The following is a 22,567-nucleotide window of genomic DNA, read 5'->3' on the forward strand; positions in this document are numbered from 1 at the left end:
GTTGCTTAGATCAGATGGCACGCTCCCTCTTTCTGATAGTCACCATCCTGAGACAAACTCACAATAATACACCATTAAAATCATCAGTTACCATTTTACAATAATAATCACTGTGGAAGGAATACAAACACATGACTTTCATAGACGCATACTGCATGGATGTTCAAAGTCTTTCTTGACCTCATGGAAAAAACAATGCAAACCTACCTGATTGTGTTGAATACAAAACATTACTGAGCTAGCTGGAATACGAAATTCAGCAATTTGTTTGATCTAACACGTGTAGAACCAAACTCTTCAGAGTCATACTGTTATCTGAAGTATTGCCTGTTACAGCTGTTTAAAACACAGATGGAATATGGCACTGTTTTATAAATAGACCTCAAAATAACATTTCACTTCTATATCTGCTCTGAGATTCGAACAGCAAGTACTTGAAATTCAAAGCAGTCAAAATGTGTGACTGAAAAATGCTGATCAGATTGGAATATTCCAATACTGGTGACATAAAATGGATGGAGATATTTAAAAATTCTATTATATTAAAAATAAAAAAAAATAAAGAACAATACAATACCCAGTACTGAACCAAATACAGCACAAATCTGAATTGATACATCTTTTATACAAAAAGAAAAAAAAAAAGAAAAAAAAACAGGAGGGTTTAGAATAATGTACAATCATGCCAACTCATGGATTAAGTGTTTGTAGTATCCAGTGAGTATGTAGAGGGTGTGTATATATATATGTCCACTGCTTTTTACCACACCACCTATTAAATAGAATCTCTTGGTAATAACATGTATAATCTCGTCGAAGATTAACAGAATTAGCTGGAAACAACATTTCAAATAGGAGCAGAATTATGTGCCTTTAAGTACAATATGTCTGCTCTTCTTTCCAGTTTGAAAGGAGCTGACAAACACTTTGTCCACATATGTGTTGCAGTGCTTTTTTTTTTCAAACGTCTGAATCCAGTTTCAATCCAAACAGGAGTGCATCTGATACATGGTATCATTTTAGATTGGCGTTGAGTTCCTCCCAGACACTAGGGGGTGCTGTGAAGTTTTTGGAGAAGTTTATCCTCTTGCAGTTGGAAGGGAACGATGACCGACATTTCTGCAATGAAGCGCTCACATGCCTGTCGGCTCACCTGCTTGCAAAATCGCAGGTCAATGCGGCAGATGCTTCCGCAGCGTTTGAAGTAGCTCAGCGTCTGATCAGTGACCCGGTTACACACTAAAGAGAACATCAAGAAAGGAGAGATCAGTAATCAGTGAGGGGGAATTAACCATTTTAAGCATTAGACTCAGTGAACCCTTCAAAAAGGAAAGTTATTTATTCTACTTGGCCTTTTTTTAATAGTTCGAATCCAGAATTACTTGATATGCCTTTTTCACTGAAATACCTGGGAGGTAGGATTCTCTTTACCAGACCACAATTATTTTTTACATTTTAAGTGGTGATGACATTTTCCTGCCTACAAGCCCCTAATGGTTCAGATTTGAGACCAGAAGGTTTATGGGCAGGTAAGGAGTCAATTTCCTTTGACGGAATCAATGGGGCAAGATTGGGTACTGGTTTAGCTTTGGTACCAGCACTGTGTTGATGAAAAAGGGTATTAACTCTGAATGAAATCTGAATGGTTTAAAAGCATTTGTTCTAAGATTACAAATGGCATTAACCAGTGCAATTACCAGAAAGATTGACATCAGTTAAGGAGTCTCTAGTGGTGGTCCCTGCAGCAGTCAGCAGGTTTACTGACTGGTCATTGATATGGTTGCAGTAACTCAAGTCCAGATGGGAGAGTACAGGCATATTTTTAATGATGAGACGCAGAGAGCTGTCTGTGATGTCCAGACCAGCCAGACGCAGGTCAGTAACATTCCGGAGTTTACTGCGTGTGTCCATCTGACCTGTTAGAGAAATCCCAAGTAGAGAATGCACCATCGGAGTAAGTAACTGTCTAGTAGGAGTTCATTTCTGAGTTCAGTGAGGTGGAACTTGGATGTGTGCAAAGCAATCTGGAGTACTGTATATTACCTGGCCTGTTGTCAGTCGGAGGAGATAGTAGGTCCCTCATTTGGGGGTCTTTGAGCCCCTCCACCCATTGCAGGTCTAGAGTACGCAGCAGAGGGCAGCTGGATGTGCAGAGAGCTGAAACGGCCACCCATGAACAGCCTGATAGGAGAAGCACCCTTAGTCCTGCAACCAAAAATGCAGGTTAGATGTGCGATTAGAAACAAGTACATACTGTAAATTAAGATGATGTGGATCCACATACATGCTCACATGAACACTGACCTGGTAATCGGTTAATAAGCCAGCTTAATTGCTTCTTGGAGATGTTGGTCCAGCTCAGATCCAAAGTGATGGGCTGTCTGCGAATTATCCCACTTAGCATCAGTGGGGTGATGGACTTACAACGCTTCAAATCAATACGAGTCCATAATCTCTTGTCACAGCACCTAAACCAACAACAAAATGTCATTGTAATAATTACATATAGGTCCCAAAATGGCACTTAAAATCTCTTGGCCTTTGTGCATGTCTTTTTGGGGGTGTGCCCGAAGCGTGAATCCTTATAAGGGAAAACAACTAATGATTCCTAACAACGTGTCTACACTGGATGCGAGCGGCATGGCAAAATACCATATAACCACTGATCTATTATAGAGATTCATTATAAATAGATCAGTCAATAGAACTCATAGTCAGTGATGCTGTCTACTTGGATGTGGCATGGCTTTACACCACAAATCCTTGATTGTAAATTGCTGCCGCGTTCTATTTATGTCGTGCTGACACAAATTTCAAATGATTTTTTAAATGGCGCTGAACTACTCCAGTGGTTTTGAACCCAGTTCTTGGAGTACCTCCAACACTACACATTTTGTATGTCTTCTTTTTTCTCACATGCTCATTTCAGGTCTTGGAGTTTCTACAAATGAGCTGATGACCTGAATCAGGTTTTTTTGAAGACATGCAAAATGTGTAGAAACAAAGTGTAAACCAGGGGTGCAGAACTCAATTTCAAAAGGACCGCAGCCCCACAGAGTTTCGTTCCAACCCTGCTCCAAGACCTGAAGGACCTGTTTAGGTACATCAAGTGTGTATAATTAGGGTTGAAGATAAACTCTGCAGGGCTGGGCAGAGACTCCAGGAACTAAGTTCTGCACCCCTGGTGAAAACTAATCCAGATGGACCACAAGTATTGAGGATGGCATCTGGGACAGGCTTACTGATAAAGTCTTTAGGTTTTTCTTACCAGCGATTCCATGTTCGGCACACTCGCATGCACACACAGAGTTCACGATGGCTCAGGTGACTGAAAATGGTCAACCATGCTTCTCTGGGAGCGATGTGATTGCGTCCATCAGCTAGTGGTAGCCTATCAGGTGGAGGGCAAATTGGAGGTGGTCGGATCACATGGCGCTCCATCTGAACACACTTTGGAGGTGAACGTGCAGGAAGTGGTCTGACTGTGGGTGAACTGCGGTTCAAGCCAAGTGGGGTAATCTGAGGAGGGTAAAAGTGCCGCAGCTCCCAAGATGTCCCATTCATCTCCCTTGCTCGTAAATGTGGCCGCTCCCCTCCACCCTCTACACCTGCTCCTCTTTCTACTCCTCCACCTCCTCCTCCATTCCCTGCAGTCCCATTCCGTAAGCCTCTCTTTGGTTCCTCGTTCTCGCTGTCCTCAGGTTCACTCTTGAGTGGCTGCTGGTTCTCATTGGCCAGTGAATGCTCGGTGCGACGGATCTCCATGTTGAGCTGCTTGCTGAGTTCTGCGCTGAGCTGGCGGTTAGGGGGCTTGCGTCGGTGTCGCTTCACCCGAGCACGTGGTGCCTTCTCTTGAGTCTCACTACCATCGCTGCTTGGCCCTGCTCTTGGGGAGCTGCACCGTGAAGCATCACTCTCAAGCGATAAGGAGATGTTCTTTAGTGCAGGGCTGCTGTCCCTGCCTCGTTTGCCATTATTGTCCTCCTCCTCTTCCTCATCATCGTCCTCCTTTTCTTCCTCTTGGTCGTCCTCTTTCCGGAGGGTGTTAAACTCCTTTAGGGATCTGAAAGGTGGATCTCTATCCTCCCTTCTCTCTTCCTCATGCTCTTTCTCTTTTCTTACTGTGCTGTAGTCTTTCTTAAATGAACGACGAGGCAGTTCTCGCTTCTCTTGCCTCTCTTCCTCCTCAGAGTTGTCTTCCTCCTCTTCTGTTTTCATGTGAGAGAGTTTGGGAATCAAAGGCTCTTCAAGCCTCCAGGGTTTCTTCGGCTAAAAATATGTCAATAAAGTTACTGAATGAAAAAGCTACAGCAGATTTGTGTATGTAAATAATGCACATCTGTGTGAATGTTACCTTCTTTTTAGCACAAGCCTCCTCTTCCTCTTCATCATCGTCAAATAACTTCCTCTTCTTCCTCAAGAAGTTGGGCACTTCAGATCGGGGTCTTGGCAGGCCACTAGGGCTCAAGATTGGGGGAAGACGGGATGTCAGATCTTCAGTCTTCAGTCTGGGAGTTTCCTCCCTCTCACTCTTTCTCTTAATGGATGAAGCACCTGTGGATGTCTGGTCCCCTTCCTCTCGTCCATCACGTCCTGCTTTCTGCTCCCTCAGCAGGGAGCCTGGCAGGTTGGATGCGTATTTAAAGCCTGGGCCCCGTTTTTGCTTGCAGGCCAAAGAGTGGCAAGAAAATACAAAAGACAACTTTATACCTTATGAATATTATACATTGTTCGCCAAGCATGTATTGGTATGATATACTTCCTATGTATGACAAATACAATTTAACTGTAAACGTATTTCACCGTTTGCATTCAGGGAAATAGCCTGACAGCCTGCCACTAACTGAACTGAATTAAAATGATCACAACACATGTATATTTGCATTATATTTGCATCAAGATCTGGTTTGACAGTTTACTTATGGGCTTGTCCTACCAAATGAGAAACGCAGGCCTTTAATGCTTTTTGTCAAAAACTAAACAGGAACTAAATATGCGAGTTAACAAAAGTTCAAAAAGTAAAATGAATTTAAAAAAAATTACAAAAACATATACATATCACCGCTTTACTGTAAACCAAATTTCATCTTCAATGTCTCCACTACTTTCTCAAATAGTATCTCTTTTCAAATGCAAATCTTTTCTGTATGCTATCAAACCACTCTACCACTGTTCCCCAAATACTCACTTTTCCAGTCTTCCCAGCGTAATTGCATTTTGGACATTCCCAGCAGTTAGGAAGCTCATCATTTACTACTCCAGCTGCATCCTTCAACTGAAAAGGCAAGAGATCGATTATGCAAACACTCTCGCTAAGTATGTGAATGCACTACACCACCGCACACTAAAGAGGAACTTAAAGGTGTTAAAAAATGTCAGAGCCGCCCACAAACATGCAACCTTAGCACAATCACTTCATTCTTTTCTGCCTACACAAAGCAAAAGAGAGCGCAGTATACACTGACTGCTTTGCATTTACTTTAGAACTCTATTCTTGGGCTAGTGGTTACGTTACAGTTCAGTCAGTCTGACCTTGAGGCAGTTTGGGTGGACGATCTCATTGCAGATGGAGCACTCCATGAGCATGGCATTAAATTTTTCATCTTCATCTTCAAGTGTGTCTTCTTTTCCAGCTTCACCGCACACTACACATACTGCTGTATGTGGTAACACGGGCTGTGGATTTAATATCCAGAATATCAACAATTTGGAAAATGTGTGGTTACAAAATACACATACACAATAAAATACGATAAAAAAATTTTTTTTATTAATGTTACAAATTAATGGACCATTCATCTGACATCATTACAACCAGTTCGATCATACATTCTGAATCTCAGTTTGATAAATGATAATTTGATTGACATTGATAAATGTCTGAATTGATATATTTCCATGGAATTTCGCCAGTTCCTCATACATTAGATCAGGCTTTAGGTGTCTGCTGGAATTGAGCTCCTTACCGCTATACATTGTCTCATAATGCAAGACTGTTTCATTCGGCCAGGTCCTCCAAACTTCTTCATGTCCTTACAGAAGTGACACTCTCCGCATTCTGTCCGCACACATGCCTCGCATTTTCGACATCGCGTGCGTCTACGGCGAGCTCCAGAGGAGGTTCGATTGGACGGCAGCTTAACCGCTGTTGCAGTGGATGAAGAAGTGGATGCTGCTGGAGTTGTTGCTGTTGATGCAGCCATTTTGGCTTTGGGTCTGTTGGGCAGCCGTTGCTAATGGGGGAAAAAATGAATAATGGAAATGTAAATAATATAACAAAATGTTGCCTATAAAACATCCTCACTAGGCATTTGACAGAAGACAGAAATGAAAAGCTATTGATTTTGTCAGTATATTAGTTCAAATTCTGTATGAGATTTGATGGTAAAGGTAATTTAGCTGTATTTGTGGATGTTAATAACCAAAACTTGCTGTTAGTTTAATGTATCCATTAAAACTAGCATGTAAAATGCATACTTTTAGCCAACATGGTATTTTTCACCATTTGTTTGGCAGAAAAAAATGGCACAGGCACTGGTTCACATGTGATTAGCTCAAAAAAAAAAAAAGTGTCGAGAATCATAGGTGCTCTTCTCTAATGACATTATTCTGTACATTATACAGCCCTTCATGGTTCAAAGCTCTTACCAGTGCCCCTTATTGTCTGTTTACCCACCCACAATCCCCGTGTGACTCTCCTGCTTGATTTATGTACTGTGCTTCAAAATGATTCTAGCCTATGCTCATATCCTGTATCTTTTCAGCCTTGCGATTTACAACATTTGATTGCTATTGTTTATCATCACTTCTAACTCGACTATGCACCTCTCTTACTAGCTCAGCTGTTGGAATATAACCCAATTTAGGAACCTCATTATGGCAGCTCTGTTATTGGGATCATTGTGATTGCTCTCTAACGTAGTAATAAGCAGCAGAAATAGTGGATTCCAGCAAATCTGTTCTGGTTACACATGGGATACAAACCCTCTCCAGAAGAATCCTATCTTGCCTTCCAGCTCAGATAATGAATACATTACAACGCATGCACAAACTGCAGTGCAGTACTGGAAGTCTGTCCTTCTGCAATGTAACCATGGCAACACAGCAGTTCCTGCTGACTGGTGGAGTGAAGGAATACTTCTATTCAACATTTAATTGGCTCAGAAGGGGGAAGTGGTTGACTACTGGGTTTAACATCAGATTCTTTTTTAATGATTTCGTTCTCATTGCAGACAGTTCCTTTGAAGGACTAAATAGTAGCACTGTAATACTGTATTATATTCATCTTAATGGGATGTTTCAGACATTGAGATCAAATGCTGTTGTAGAGCTATTCCTGTTCTTGCAAAATCCTGTAGGACATCAGAACAACTGGAACACAACCATTCCCCGGCGCTGTGTTTCATTATAACAGATTCAGTGAGCTGCAGAGAGGTGCAGGCTCCTGACTGTAAGAATGCTTACTATAGAGCACAACAGTGTTTTTGTGCTTTGGAGTGATGCATCACAGCTGTGACCTCTATTGCCACTGTCCGAGTGTGGAAGCCAATATGAGAGATAGTGGTTTCAAAAAGAATGCTGAATCACAGCCAGTATTCATCAGCTGTCCACAGGCTACACATGTGTGAGGACCCAAGATGTAATCTCCAGCTCAAACAAATGACTGTTTGGACTGATGTAGCTGATCCTAGATCAGACCTTTTGAACACAGCACAACACCAGACGTTCTCCAGTTACTCTTCTATTATGCATTACACCATCAGTGGATATGAAGGATGTGAGATCTATCTACAAATATCTGTCCAGCAAAATAAATAAATAAACAAACAGCACAGACTGTACTTTCTGGGGAGGCTCATTCCATTCCACTGTAATGTTCAACCAATCAATAATATTGTATAGGGTCATGAAGAAATCGTTACATCCGAGTGCTCTTAAAAATTCATCTAGAAACATCAAGTTACATCAGCCAGGATCCTCATTCCTGTCATCATGCAATTACCTCTAGAGACACACATTTTCCAGACTAAGTCACACATAATTATTATCTTTTCTGAAAAAATCCACATGCGTCATCATCTTTTGCGGCTGCATTCAAGTCCTGCTTGTGAGTTTGGAAATAATAATTGTGCTGTGATGTCCATTCAAGTTATTTTAGTCTCAATAAAATTGACATGCTGGGCAATTTCATGTTCCTTTCTTGACTGTCCACTTCCTGACAAAGAGGAATCCTTTTAGTGAAAGTGCAGCAAAATGAAGAAAAGATGCACTTTAGGTTTGTAAATTATGCTTTACATGTGTATTTTATCATTCTGGTGCTTCCACAGAGAATGATGGGAAACTAAGTTTGCCTGGCTTTATTGTTATTCTTCAATGATCTTACAATCTTATTATACAACATGGTTATATATTATACTACAATGCTCAATACTATAGTTATCTATTGACATGCCCCCAAATTTAAAGCCAGTTCATTCATCCTCAACACACAAAATAATTTTGGCATTTTTGACTTGAACGCATCACTTACAAATGAAGCATACATACATGTTGTAGACAGGATCATCCACATCATCTTGTGTACACTCCAACAGAAGAATAATTACAGTCTGTGTGAATATGTTTGCTCATGGTCATGTGTGAGAGTTTATGTCTAATTCTGGCACTTTATTTTGCCCATGCCATGACACAAATCAAGAGACACAATGAGTCACAAGGCTTCATTGCAATAGTGATCTAGAGAAGAATTAAAGCTACCGCCTCTGCACAACAGTGAGGAACAAGCCAATTACAAAATGTTGACCTTTAGGTGCTCCGTGAAAGAAATATTTGGAGATGAAAGCACTAATAAATTTGACTTATTTAACAAATTGCACAAAGCTATATGGTTTGGTCATGTTTGCGATCAGGAAGGCGAAAGATTTCCACTCATAGATTTTGCAAAGGGTTCAAGTTGATAACATGAAGTTACCACACTGATCAACAGAAAACTGCTTGGTTTGAAACAGACTTCTTTGTGAACGGTGCTTCGTATATATTGCGACACAATTCACAACTAACACTGGACCTTTTTTGCTAGGATTTTTTTTTTAAATTTTCAATAGGAATTAATCTAAATTCAATAAGGAATTTTGTGTGAGGGGAATCTTTCCCTATGTGTTTTTTGCAATGGGGTCAAGTTGGTCAACCAAAATGTGACCATATATTTAGACCAGTGGTGGGGAACGTTGATCTTGGAGGGACGATGTCCCTGCAGAGTTTAGTTCCAACCTTAACCAAACACACCTGAACAAGCTAATCAAGGTCTTCAGGATACAGGTATGTATTTTTTATTTTTTTTTCAGGGTTGGAGCTAAGCTCTGCAGGGTAACAACGGCCCTCCAGGATCAATGTGCCCCATGCCTGATTTAGACCAAACATACGTATAAAGAGTCTTACCAAATATACCTTTTGACTTATAGATTCCCCAAGATGAACTCAAACAGGGGGCCTGAGAGCAGCCGGGACATCTTTTTGTTCCCCCCACACTTTCCTTCACCCCTCCCCCCAGTCTTCAACATAGAAACTGTTTTTTTAAAGATATTGTACCCTGTTATGTCACGACAGGGATTAAGAGATTTGAAATGCATGCATTATTTGTGTGGTTGGTGAGCACATGTGGCTTACTTGGTTAAGTGACATTCACATGCAACCTCTTCTGTTTCTGAGTAAATTCAAGAATTTTCTAGCAAATGCACAGGTGCCTGTTGCAGAAGTCTGTATGTTATGCTCCCTTAGAAAATAAAATCCTACACCTAGCATTCAACTGTCCTTAGTTATTTTTGAACCTTTCAAATGGATGCAAAAAAAAACAACAACAAAAAACAAAAAACGGTGGTGTACACATTTCACTTACAAATTACTAGTACATTTCACAATCATTTATACATAAATGTCAAGTTACACATTACATTAAACTTGGATTTTTGAAGTAGAAAAACTGGGAAAGTAATTTATTGTAAAACATACTCCAATATATATATATATATATATATATATATATATATATATATATATATATATTTTTTTACAGTGCAGTCTAGATTTTGTCCTCACTTAAAAACAACAAACCGTGCATGTTGTTCTATTTCCTAGAAAACAGCAGTGCATCTTGGGAAGGGGACTTAAGGGCAACACATGTCCAGTCATGCTGTTGCTTTGAGGAACTTAAGTCCTCCTTTAATACAGTATTTACTCCCTAACAACCATGCACATGTGTGAACATCACACCCCAAAAAAAGTCTTTCTACTACACTTTCCTACTTACTAGCTACTATATTTGAGTTCTCCCAACAAAACAAAGGAGACAAACCAGTACAAACCACATCCAAACACAAAGGTAAAGCAACGGGAACATGCTTTTTTCCTTGAACAAGCCTTCCTGAAAGAGGCACACATGACTCAAACGAATTACTACAAATAGCTGAAGCTCAATGGAGACAAACATTAAGACAGAGCCACTCTTCTCTGTTGTATGAGTTTTTTTCCCCTTCCTGTCATATGGAAACCTTTCGTTCTTATACTTATGCAATAAAACAAAACCCAGAAACTGTTTCGGAAAGAAAGATGGTGAGGAGGGTGAAGAAAGCAGAAGGAGAAGGATGCCTTGTTTGAGAGCTATGGTGCTACGAGGAAGGGAACCCGAGAAGGTGGCTAATTGTTTGTGTGGTGTGTGGTGTGTGTGTGTGTATGAGGAGGAAGAGAGTGTGTGCTGACCTGTTCGGCTGTGTCCGAGTCGTAATCCTCATCGTCGGCGCTCAGTGACATGGCCATGGCTGCCTGATCTCATAGCCAGCCAGACAAACAGAACATAGACATGACTACAACCCCCCAGTCACAGTCGCCCGCAGTCTCCTCACCCGATTTCCTTTCTCTATTCCTCTTCCTCTAACCTTTCCCAATGTCTCGCTCCTGTTTCTCTCCCTCTCTTTTCCTGTCTGGAACAGGCAGCTGCACAGACACACACCAGCCTGCTATCTCATGCATATGCACCAGAAAAAGAAGACGAGGGAGAGATGGGGCCTCGGCTCAGCCAATCACAGACCACCTGGCATCCAGTTACAGGCTTGCCTACAAAGAGCACACTGTGTACTGTGGGTCTGGGTGGGCAATGAGGGGGGAGGGGCAGCACTGCTGCACACAAAGAACTACTGACATTACCATCCAAGAGCAAGGTCTCGCCCGATTCAGAGGGTCTGATGTTGCCTTCCTCTTACATATACAGGAAGTTAGCAGCTGATCTGGGTTTGACTGTTTTAGTCTAATGTGTTGCTGTGCTGTTTTCTGCAAGCATCAGTGCATGAAAGGCTCATATATTACAGTAGGTTTAGTGTAACAAGCTGGGGTGCTCATTTGATTGATCAGATACGTCACATTTAGTTGTCTTTATGTTTTTTTAGGCGCTCTCACATGAGTCAGATTTAAGGAAGTAGCATTCTGCTGAATGGCAGATTTGGGCATCCGCATTTGGGAAGTTCTCTGAACCATAATAAATCAGTCAAGGTTTAAAAATGGTGAAATCTCCAGAACAGCCTATTGAAGCATTTAGAAAAATGAAGGGAAAAAAGAAGATAAAAAGGAAATAAGATTTTGACTACAAAGTAATTCCATTTAAGTATCACTGTGATACTACTGCAGTTGTTATAAAATGTTTTTATAATTTAGTTAGTTTTAGTAACTTTAATGTATGTCCTTTTTATCATTTTTTCCCCGTCTACAGTGCCTTGCAAAAGTATCCATACCCCTTCATTTATTTTATTTTTTTATTTTTTTATGTTGCTCCCTTATGTTGAAATGCTTTAAATTACCTTTTCACTACATCAACCTACACACCATAATGGTAAAGCAAAAAACTTTTTTTTATCCTCTGCAATAAAAAAAAATATATATACTTAAATGATTCCATTGCATAAGTTGTTATACCCTTATCTGGGACGGTTGAAATTTAGCTAAGGATTATTCATATTGCTTTTAGATGTTACTACACTTTAAGTGAAGTTAACCAGTGGCAAATTCAATTGAATGGGTATGATATGGAAAGGCACATGTCTTAATAATAGGTCTAACAACAATGCAAAAAATAGAGCTCAGAACAAAAAAATAACTGAAGTACCTCAAGTTAGCCTTAACAAAAATGAGACATGCAGACTTTGCAACAAGCTGAAAATATTTAAATTCATATTTTATAATTATATTTTAATTGGTTTCAGTTTATTGGTTAACGTTTATTTTGGTTTTGGTTTTATTATTGGTTAACCTTTATTTTATTTCAAGTAACAAAAAAGTTTATTTATATTTATATATATATATATATATATATATATATATATATATATATATATATATATATATATATATATATATATATATATATATATATACAAAATTCAAAGGTGGCATGAAATTAGAATATATATATTCTAATTTCATGCCACCTTTGAATTTTGTCATTTCACTTCCATGACTGTCTTCTCAGGAAACTGCTAAATTAATTATGAAATTTCATGATTTCAAATAAAAACTTACCACAGCTTAACTATATTGTAACACTAACTACAATAACTATAACATTCCAGTGATAATGCTAATTCATGCAAACAATTAATGCAACCATTTTATTAGGCCAACAATTATGGCAATGAAATAATAAAAATCTGTATTTGTATAGACTGCTATTTTTTACTATTAAATGACCTAGTTTGTAGAAACTACAGTTACATTGATCTAACCATTGTATTTTGGGTCCATTCATGGTTTGACCTGTGGTTATTATGGTCTTGTAACAAATACCAAACTATTGGTTATGATGTAAAATCTACAGTAAATGTTAAAAAATAAATAAAAACGATATAATTAGATATAAAACCTCATTTCAGTTTCTTAAACACAACAGCATGCATCTATATTTGGCTGTGTACCTCCTAATCAGTTGTAAACCAGCTATTAACAAAACAAAAACCCAATAAATTTGAGGAAGAGAGATTACCTTATTCATTCATCATACAGATTCCTAATGCAAGTTCAGATTCTGCAACTGTTAGAAGAAAAAAAGACAACAATTCACTGGTGGGATTATGGAAAATGTAGACCTTTGGTAGGTTTCACTAAGCAAAGAAATTATTTGGTCTCGAGTATTAAGTTTGCAAATGGGAGTAGGCTATACAAAACACATTAACTGCAACAACAAAAACAATTCCAGGACATTACAGTTCAAATCGAGCCCGCGTAGAGAGAGTGAGAGTGAGAGAGAGAGAGAGAGAGAGAGAGAGAGAGAGAGAGAGAGAGAGAGAGAGAGAGAGAGAGAAAGAGGGAGAGAGAGAGAGAGAGAGAGAGAGAGAGAGAGAGAGAGAGAGAGAGAGAGAATGTTGTGGACTACAAATCCCACAAAGCGTCATCAGCGCTGTGACTGTTAGCGGTGCATTGTGGGTAGCTCGACTTGTAGTTTCTAATGGAACAGACGGTCGTGCCAAGCGAGTAACTGGGGTTAGTCATTTTACAATCTGAGTATGTCACATCGAGTTGAAGGGCTACGGCAAACATACGAAGGGTAATCAAGAACATACAAAGGCGATCTCTGGATTAAAGCATAACGTTTCAAAACTACTCAACTAAACGGAAACAAGCGCAATGAGTTCAAACGAGCACTCGCTTCAAGCTTTATCGTGGAGACAACTTTACTTGAGTCGAGCAAAACTTAAAGCCACCAGCAGAACCTCTGCTCTGCTCTCCGGCTTTGCTATGGTGAGTTAATGAAGTAATTATTTAACACTCTGGATGCAAAAGAGAAACTTACATCATTCGGAAGCCTGACAAGTTCTCGGAGTTAGATACTTGTAACATGACGCATGACATGACAGACACTTTGATGTGCAAACGACACCTGTCATGGATCTAGCGTAATCAGAGAGCCAGACACTTTAGCCTCTTACACTACTAGCATTGTATTTGAGTCCTCCTTCGACGTAATTCTCAAAAGTTTTAGTTGACGCTCAAGTGTTGGGTATTTTGTTTCAGCCCTGTGACTTGAATCCGTTCGCTAAAAAGTTTCGATTTGTTTAGTTGTCCTTTCTGCATGTACACGCCAGTAGGGGGCGACAAGTTTATTTTGCGTCTTATGAATCATTGAATAATGCACTCAATAGATTAGTTACAACTTCCGAGTCCCTGTCGTTACGTCTGACTGTAGATTCTCATGTAATAATTATTTTTCGGTGTTCATTAATTTAGTTTAACGAAAGAGTAATCTCTTTCAGCGCGAAAACGATAGTGATGGCCGATTCGTGTACGAATCGTTCAATATAACCGGTTCTTCTTAGTGAACCGGTTGAACCAGTTCACCAATAGTGATGGGAAGTTCGATTCTTTTCCGCGAACCGGTTAACAGCTTAAGTAATTTGTGGATTTATGCTTATTGGAGACGTGAACCGTTTCAAACGATTCAGTTCGATTTGGTGAACTGGTTCAACCGGTTCACTAAGAAGAACCAGTTAAATTGAACGATTCGTTCACGAATCGGCCATCACTATTCACCAAATCGAACTGAATCGTTTGAAACGGTTCACGTCTCCAATAAGCATAAATCCACAAATTACTTAAGCTGTTAACTTTTTTAAGGTGACTGACACTCCCTCTGAGTCAGAATAAACCAATATCCCGGGGTAATCCATTTACTCAAACAGTACACTGAATGAAATGCTGTGAAGACCGAACTGAAGATGAACACCGAGCCGAGCCAGATAATGAACAAACACGCCCACTGCTGGAGCAGTTCTCGTTCTCGAGTCAAGAACCGGTTGCTTCGGTTTTCGGATCACCAGTGCACTCAACCGAGAATCGTTTCTGTCGGACGCGTCCGATTTGAGAACCGATGAGCTGATTCTCGTTCTCGAGTCAAGAACCGGTTGCTTCGGTTTTCGGATCACCAGTACACTCAACCGAGAATCGTTTCTGTCGGACGCGTCCGAATTGAGAACCGATGAACTGATGATACTGCGCATGCGCGATTCAGCGTGAAGCCAACTGACTCACAGCATGTCTGAACCGATGTGATTCTTTTGGTGATTGATTCTGATTCTGATGATATTGCGCATGCGTGTAATTTTGTAAGTATTTTGTTAAACATCGGAAAGTGTGATAAAATAACTATATTTTATTTTGATTTTTTTTATTATTATTTTTTTTAGATTAATGTTTCTAATCTGTATATTGTATATAATGTATAGGCCAAATGGGTTTTCAGGGAAGTTGGACAATAATTAAGACTCTAAAGACTCTTATGTTTAATAGGAATAAGGGATGATTTATGAGATATCTGTACTGTATTTATAGTTAATGATGACATTCACAAATAGAGTTTTAGTAAACAGAACATGAACACGAGTAGCTGATGACACTGAACTGCAGCACGTGCCGGTTAGAGCGATTCTCGTTCTCGAGTCAAGAACCGGTTGCATCGGTTTTCGGATCATCAGTACACTCAACCGAGAATCGTTTCTGTCGGACGCGTCCGAATTGAGAACCGATGAACTGATGATACTGCGCATGCGCGATTCAGCGTGAAGCCAACTGACTCACAGCATGTCTGAACCGATGTGATTCTTTTGGTGATTGATTCTGATTCTGTACTAGTAATATTATGAGCGCGGGTATTTCGAGGGCTTGGATGAAGGGCAATCTGGCGAAACGTAAGTTCATTTAATAACAAATACATCGCAATGGATTATGTTTAGTAAGTGGATCATGGTTTCTGCGCTGATGACACCTAATTTATTTACTTTATATCTTGAAGACTTAAATCCTCATATGCACATTATTGCTGTTACTGTATTTAGGTGTTGTTGCAAAACTCAAATGTAAACTTTTCATGATTATGAGGTTTTAACTGACTAAAGTTATGATTACTGACTTTATTTGAATGTTTGATAGACGTGACGCCATTACGTCATCGCCAATGACGTCATTACGTCGAGCGTGAAAGAACCGATGAACCGGTTTTTTCAACCGGTTTATTGAATCGAACCGTCCGAAAGAACCGGTTCGCGGAAAAGAATCGAACTTCCCATCACTAGAAAACGAATCTCCTGCAAAACAGCGACTTGTTCAGTGAAGGGGGCGTGTTCGTTCAGCAGCCGCAGCCAATGAAATGTTCCTTCACTACACACGTTCTCGAATGCTATTGGTTTGTGCTGTGGTCTGTCATCTGCTTAAATGACTTCAGTGAACGGAAAAACTTACTCGAGTCTGGGAGTAAAGGAGAGAGATTCGTTATAAACAACGATACGTTTACGAACGAAACTGTGCTCAATTCAATTAGTTAAATACTAAATAATTTAAATATTATTACTCCAATAAAATAACCTCTGCATTACTGCAGTAATTGTTTTTACAGTGAAACAATGAGCTATACATTTTTATAGGGGACTTGTGTTGACCACCATATATATATATATATCATCTTACTTTATTAAGAGAAGGTATTATATTATGAATTATAATTATATATTAGCAATAACTGTATTAGCCATTACTTTGGCAGCAGCTGCAGATATGATGAAATTTGTAAGGGCCTCAGTATCATCACTGTGAGATGTTTCCGTTTACTGGAAGATCCCTTGCACAGAGGAAATGTGCTTCTTTTGATTGTGTCATATAAGTCCATTACATTATGAATGTGAAATAGAATCATATTTGCCTGTTATCTTTGATATAAAATGACTTCCAGTGATGAGGGTAAAATAAACTGCTAAATGTGGAAAGTTAGAAATCAAAAGTGATATCCAAATAAAAAGCTGATTTGAAATAATATTAAATTCTTTGTTAAAGAAATTGGCATTCAGGGTTTACATTAATACAGATATTCCCAGACTGCATTTCAGTTTTTCTCAGAACACAAAAACAGATTTTGCTCTGTTGCTGAGAAAGTTGAGACCCGAAACAAAATGTATTATACGAAGGTAAACTAAACGTCCTTGGTCAAAATATTAATATTAGGACATGTTATGCAACCTGTTCATGCTGTGGAGATAAATTTACACTGAAATTCTGATATTTGTTTGAACTCACAGCCTTTGAAGTTTGATTTCAACAACAATAGATATGGGAAGCATTGTTTACTCTCCTTTAAAAGCTGAAGTCTATTTGTTTTATTCTTTTAACTACAGTTTCACTGTTGAATGGTCCCACGACTAACTTAAGAAGCAGAAATGTGTTGTACATTTCCGGAAACGGGTGTATGTGTCTGGAAAAAGGTGTTATATTCTTTCACAAGGTGATTATTGGGCTTGAGGTTAGTGTATGAGCAATGAGTGCAGCACAGGAAATGAGCTAAATATGAGTGGCAACTGCATTTCATAAGCTAAGTATAAAAATCAGTGCGAACATGCAACATAATTACACATTCCAGTTGTAGTGTTTGGATTTAGTTAGTTCTGACTATTTCAAAAATAGTGCATTTTTTTGTAATCTACTATTGATTTAGTCATGTTCATATCTGTGGCACTGTGAAACATGTACGGCTGCCTTCAGGCCTCATTAAACACAGAACATGTGATCTATGGTGTTTCTAAAAGCATGAGAAAAACACTGTCTACCAAATTAAAATCTTAAAAATAAAAATAAAAATACTCATCAAAATATTCGCCTTGTTTTTCAATAAAAACCTCAATAAAACAAGTTTAGTTTATTACAAGTTTATTACATCAGATAATCAGATTATAAATTATTTGCAGAGAATTATAGAATCTTTTAGTTTGCAGCTAATGCAACACAATTCGTGAACATTTTATAACAATTTTAATTATATACAGTGAATTTAAATTTATAAAATGAAACTTTATTAATCTATTTACTTGGATTGGATGCGAGCATTGTTTTACTCAAACAATATGTCCTTGTAAAAGGTTTATTATAGTTAGCTTAAACTATAAAAAACGTGAATTAATACATTCATTTTAGTTCTGGGTTGATGGAGTTTTACTTTAGTTTGCAAGTTTTACTTGATGCACTTAAATAAATTAAAATAAAAACTAGAAAAAAACTGAATGGATAAAATAAAAGGTAAATAAAGACAATTAAACACAAAATTACTAAAACTAAATTTAAAACAAAAATTAATTTTTAAAAATTACTAAAAACTGTAATACTATCTCAGTGATGCTAAAATAAAACTGGCATGTATTTTAATTTAATAATCTAATTCTGTTTCTTGTTTTATGCCAAAATAAAACTCTCAGTAGCCAATGACTGGCTTAAAGAGCCACACAGATGGGAAATCAAAAATTACCTGTATTACAGTGTATGATGTAGCTGTCCATCAGTGTAAACAATGTTCAAAGTAATTAAACCAAAAAGTACACGATTTATAAAGTTATTGGCTTCTAAAGTAAGGAGTCGACTCTGAATCGCTGAAATGAGTTGTTATAGATTTCAAATCTTTTGCCCATCTCTATGTACGTCACTAGAAACACTTTGCATAATAATCTCCGCCTACCGTGTTGGGAGAAACTAAACTCTGACCTGCCCCACCCCACACACAGACGCTCTGGTTGGTGTGATAGCACCATGTCGAGGAGACAGTGTGTTTTTAATTGTAAAGTACAGTTTGTTTTATTTTCACTGCCAAAGAATGAAGATCAGAAGAACCAATGGCTAAAATTCATTTTCACCACAATACCTGAGCAGTACAACAAATCCATTTTTCTTGTGTCCACAACATTTCACTGATGACTGCTTTTCTAATCTTAGTGAGTACAGCGGGATTTTCAAAGCGTTTGCCCATAAAAGAGGGTTCATTACCAACTTTATTTAGACCAACGAGCATCTCCGAATCACAACGCGAAGTATGATTATGAAGTTATGTGTCTGTTTTCTCCCAAGCATCTTATCAGTATGTGTGCTGTCTGCAGCCTTTCTGCGCTGATCTTCATTTACAAACACCTCATTAAAATGAAGTGTAACTCCGTGAACACTCAACGAAGAGACACGAGAGAGATATCTATAGAAAGTTTGACATTTCTACTTTAAAACTAAACAAGTGCTGCCGAAAATATTCTGTGATAAAGTAATCCATATGAAAACAATGCGATGTCTGTTTTTCATTTTTATTTGACTGTTTGTTTCGCGGTGAGAGGAATAAGACATAATTCACCCCAAACAGATGCTAACGCATAGTTTACCGTGGAGGTGTGTGCAGAACAACCAATCAAACCTGACTATGTTAGTTGACCAATCAGAACACAGTAAGCTACTGAAAGGTGGGGTTTAAGGAAACTGAATATTTTGAACAGCTTCGCGCGAACCGTTTGGGGATCTCTGAGAATTGAGGTAATTTTAAAATGATATTTTGAAAAAATGACAATGTTTTTTAACCTTGGATGGATTTAGACCTAATGTACAGGACTTATAAACAGTGATAGGGAACTTAGAATTTTCATCTTACAACACACAAATTCACATAGGAGTATTTTTCAGTAAAGTAACTTCATCAAAGGAGCATGTTTTTCTCAATTTAGTTATTTAAATGTTTACTTTATTCTACCCTCTTTTGTAAGTGCGTCAATCTCACATAAAAAACAGTTTCTGAAACGTGTTAATTGAGGTGACCTGTGATTTTCTTTTCTTTTTTAATCTTATGTTACCAATGAATGTGTTCTCAGGTGGCGATGGTGGAGGTCCAGCTGGAGGATGATCATGAATACCCTCCTGGCTTATTGATTGCTTTCAGTGCCTGCACAACAGTGCTAGTGGCCGTCCATCTCTTTGCCTTGATGATCAGCACATGTATCCTGCCCAACCTGGAGGCCGTGAGCAACGTCCACAACCTCAACTCCATAAAGGAATCGCCACACGAGCGCATGCACCGCCACATCGAGCTGGCCTGGGCCTTCTCCACCGTCATAGGCACCCTCCTCTTTCTTGCCGAGGTGGTTCTGCTGTGCTGGGTGAAGTTCCTCCCTCTGAAGAGTAAAGTTAAATATCCCCCGACAGAGAATGTAACTGTATCTCGAGTAAGCCCAGGAGAAGCTGCAGCGATCACCTCTACCGTCATCATGGTGCCCTTTGCCTTGGTGTTCATTGTTTTCGCCGTGCATTTTTACCGTTCGCTGGTCAGCCACAAAACGGAGCGGCAGCATCAGGAGTTGGAGGTTCTGGCCAAAATCACACAGATGCAAAACCAACTGGATCACAGGGGAGACATGTCCAACCTGTCCTCTTCAGCACATTTGGCGTAGTTGATGCACTTAGATGAGCCCTTGATCTCGTACCAAACAAAATATGGACTGTTGTCATTATTAGACACTATATGATGGGAATCAGGGCTTCTGCAATATGGTAGTATCACAGTATTGTGATGTTTTTCACGTTTGATTTTTTTAGTGTACATACAAACATTTATATAGATGGGAAATCTGAAATTTTAACTGCTATTCAAATCTTCTGTTTGCGCACAAATAAGAGATAAAAAATGCAGTTTAAAAATAGTTTTTCTTACAGTTACAGGATGGTTTAAATTTGGCATGCATCGGAAGTCGCGATAGCCTTTTCTTCCCTATTGTGACGTATATATATATATGAGTCAAACGGTTTTTCGTACAAGAAAAAATGTAGGGTGAGACTTGATTTTGTTTAACGGGAATTTCTTACATCGTCAGAAAAGAGATGAGTTGTGTTTCAAGAGGGAGGGGAAGATATTTTAACTTGAGGCACTTGAGGGCACATTAATTTTAGATCATCTTTTATAATAAATAGTGCATAATCGCATTAAAATAAGAACTGTTATTGAATAAGAACATTAATTTAAAGGAAAATATTACGTAATACGATGATTGGCCTCACTGAATTTATTCAAATTTAGGATAAAATAACTTTAAAAATAAAATATAATGTTTTGATTCCCTCATTTCCTTGCTTTGCTCAATGTTTCACTTTGTTTTAGTGACTTTGGATGCTTACAGCTTAGAAAATGTATCAAAAGCAAAATAATAAAGATTATTTTTTAATAATAAAGCTTAGAAAATATATCAAAAGCAAAATTATAAAGATTTAGGCCTTAAAAAAAACAAAACAAAACAAAACAATCTGATTGGGTAGTTGATTGAATAGGGCAGAGCAGTTTATTGTTTCAGTTCAGTATTTCCATATACTGATAGGCCAAATTATTACACCCAAATGCATAGAAAGTGTTATGATAATCAGTTCATTTTCTTTTTTGTTCAGTTTAACTGCATATAGTCTAAATATTTTTTCGACATTGTGCAATTAGAACCTCTTAAGTGACAAAGTGTCATATGGGTGCAAGTGTCATTGAAAATAACATTTGGTATAACATTCTGTAGACCCATTTCTTAAAACCCACTTTTTAAAAATTGCTGGAATTTTAGTAAAAGATATTTTGTGATCCAGTCAATTTGTATGTTCAGGTGGATTTATTTCAATCATTTATGTGCTCAGGGCATATGAAAACATATTGGCATTGCTTCTGTTTAAGCCATTGAGTCCAGAAATAATGCTTTCTGTAAGCTATATCTTGCAGAAAGGTTACAAATGTATATTATAAATATATTATAAATATTGTAGTTTTTTTTTTCTTTGTTTGTTGTGTGAATGCAAAATGTTGACTTTTACAACATATATTTTAAAACAGCTTTTGAATTATACTGGTATAATTTGTTTACATATATAATCTTGTATTAAAAGTAGTATCTTTAATAGGTATTTTGCACACCTACTGTAAAGTTATAATGAAATAAAATATAAGCAGTCATTTTTCTTTAGACTATTTGGAAGATATTTAAATTTTTCTATTTTTTTCTGGACACCTTGTTTGTGTCATATATCTTCTGATATTACAACAGTTGCTAATTGACTTGTTTGATAGAACATCATAGAAAAGTCAGTTTTTGCCCTTGTGACAACAAGGTACTATTTACAATTTTTCTAAATAGATATATTTTGCTGGTAGTGTTTTACTGGGAGACACTTTTTGTTTCAGTGTCATTTCAAAGGAAAGTACCTCAGATGTTGTGACAGTTTATAAAGAAAAGAAGTCAGTGCATTGTTTTCATATTTTATATATAGATAAAATTTTACCCTTAGAGCATCCAGGCTGCTATTCTTTGTAAACTTATTAATATCCCGAGTTAATAAAGGTTAAATGAAACCTTATTTTCATATTCCTTGATTTTATAAGATACTAGAGTTGGGAGATGATGTTTTATTTTATGGTACTTTTTTGTCAGAATATTTGTCAAGTAGGAAATGTGAATTTGCCAAATAAAAATGTGTAAGTGAAAAAAGTGCTGACTGTTTCTTGTGTAAGAACCGTTTTAAGAGGTTTAGCGGAGTAGAATTTTGTTTTATTTTTCTTCCAGTATGCTAACTGTTTCAAACAATGTAAAGAAAAATATATTCCAAATGCTGTTTTAAATCTTGTGTCACATTACATTCACTCTTTATGGGGCAAAATGTCCATTATCAGTAACAGTATTTTAAGTAAAGCGCAGTGATGGATTTGAAGTTTTCCGTGGATTTG

General features: G+C 37.9%; 2 protein-coding genes across 5 annotated transcripts; one reads left to right on the forward strand and one right to left on the reverse strand.

The window, feature by feature from the left end:
• Positions 1-951: 951 nt before the first annotated feature.
• On the reverse strand, positions 952-14,069 carry LOC113107738 (lysine-specific demethylase 2B-like). Of its 3 annotated transcripts, XM_026270433.1 has the most exons (11): positions 13,832-14,069; positions 13,025-13,072; positions 5,967-6,233; positions 5,533-5,676; positions 5,189-5,275; positions 4,355-4,672; positions 3,269-4,269; positions 2,305-2,468; positions 2,044-2,205; positions 1,698-1,916; positions 952-1,239 (listed from the first exon to the last, which is right to left on the reverse strand). In XM_026270433.1, exons 2-11 carry the CDS (start codon positions 13,031-13,033, stop codon positions 1,049-1,051), a joined length of 2,562 nt encoding a protein of 853 aa, XP_026126218.1. In that variant the 5' UTR covers positions 13,034-13,072; positions 13,832-14,069; the 3' UTR covers positions 952-1,048. The 3 variants fall into 3 exon arrangements, with proteins under 3 accessions (XP_026126218.1, XP_026126217.1, XP_026126216.1); XM_026270432.1 differs by lacking the exons at positions 13,025-13,072; positions 13,832-14,069 and adding an exon at positions 10,756-11,160 and having other exon boundaries at positions 4,355-4,663; XM_026270431.1 differs by lacking the exons at positions 13,025-13,072; positions 13,832-14,069 and adding an exon at positions 10,756-11,159.
• Positions 13,495-21,260, forward strand: LOC113107741 (calcium release-activated calcium channel protein 1-like). 2 transcript variants are annotated; one of them, XM_026270437.1, is made up of 2 exons: positions 13,495-13,779; positions 19,692-21,260. In XM_026270437.1, exons 1-2 carry the CDS (start codon positions 13,666-13,668, stop codon positions 20,265-20,267), a joined length of 690 nt encoding a protein of 229 aa, XP_026126222.1. In that variant the 5' UTR covers positions 13,495-13,665; the 3' UTR covers positions 20,268-21,260. The 2 variants fall into 2 exon arrangements, with proteins under 2 accessions (XP_026126222.1, XP_026126223.1); XM_026270438.1 differs by lacking the exon at positions 13,495-13,779 and adding an exon at positions 19,311-19,359.
• The last annotated feature ends 1,307 nt before the right edge of the window (positions 21,261-22,567 follow it).

The sequence above is a fragment of the Carassius auratus genome, chromosome 8 (genome assembly GCF_003368295.1).
Source record: "Carassius auratus strain Wakin chromosome 8, ASM336829v1, whole genome shotgun sequence".
NCBI lineage: Eukaryota > Metazoa > Chordata > Actinopteri > Cypriniformes > Cyprinidae > Carassius > Carassius auratus.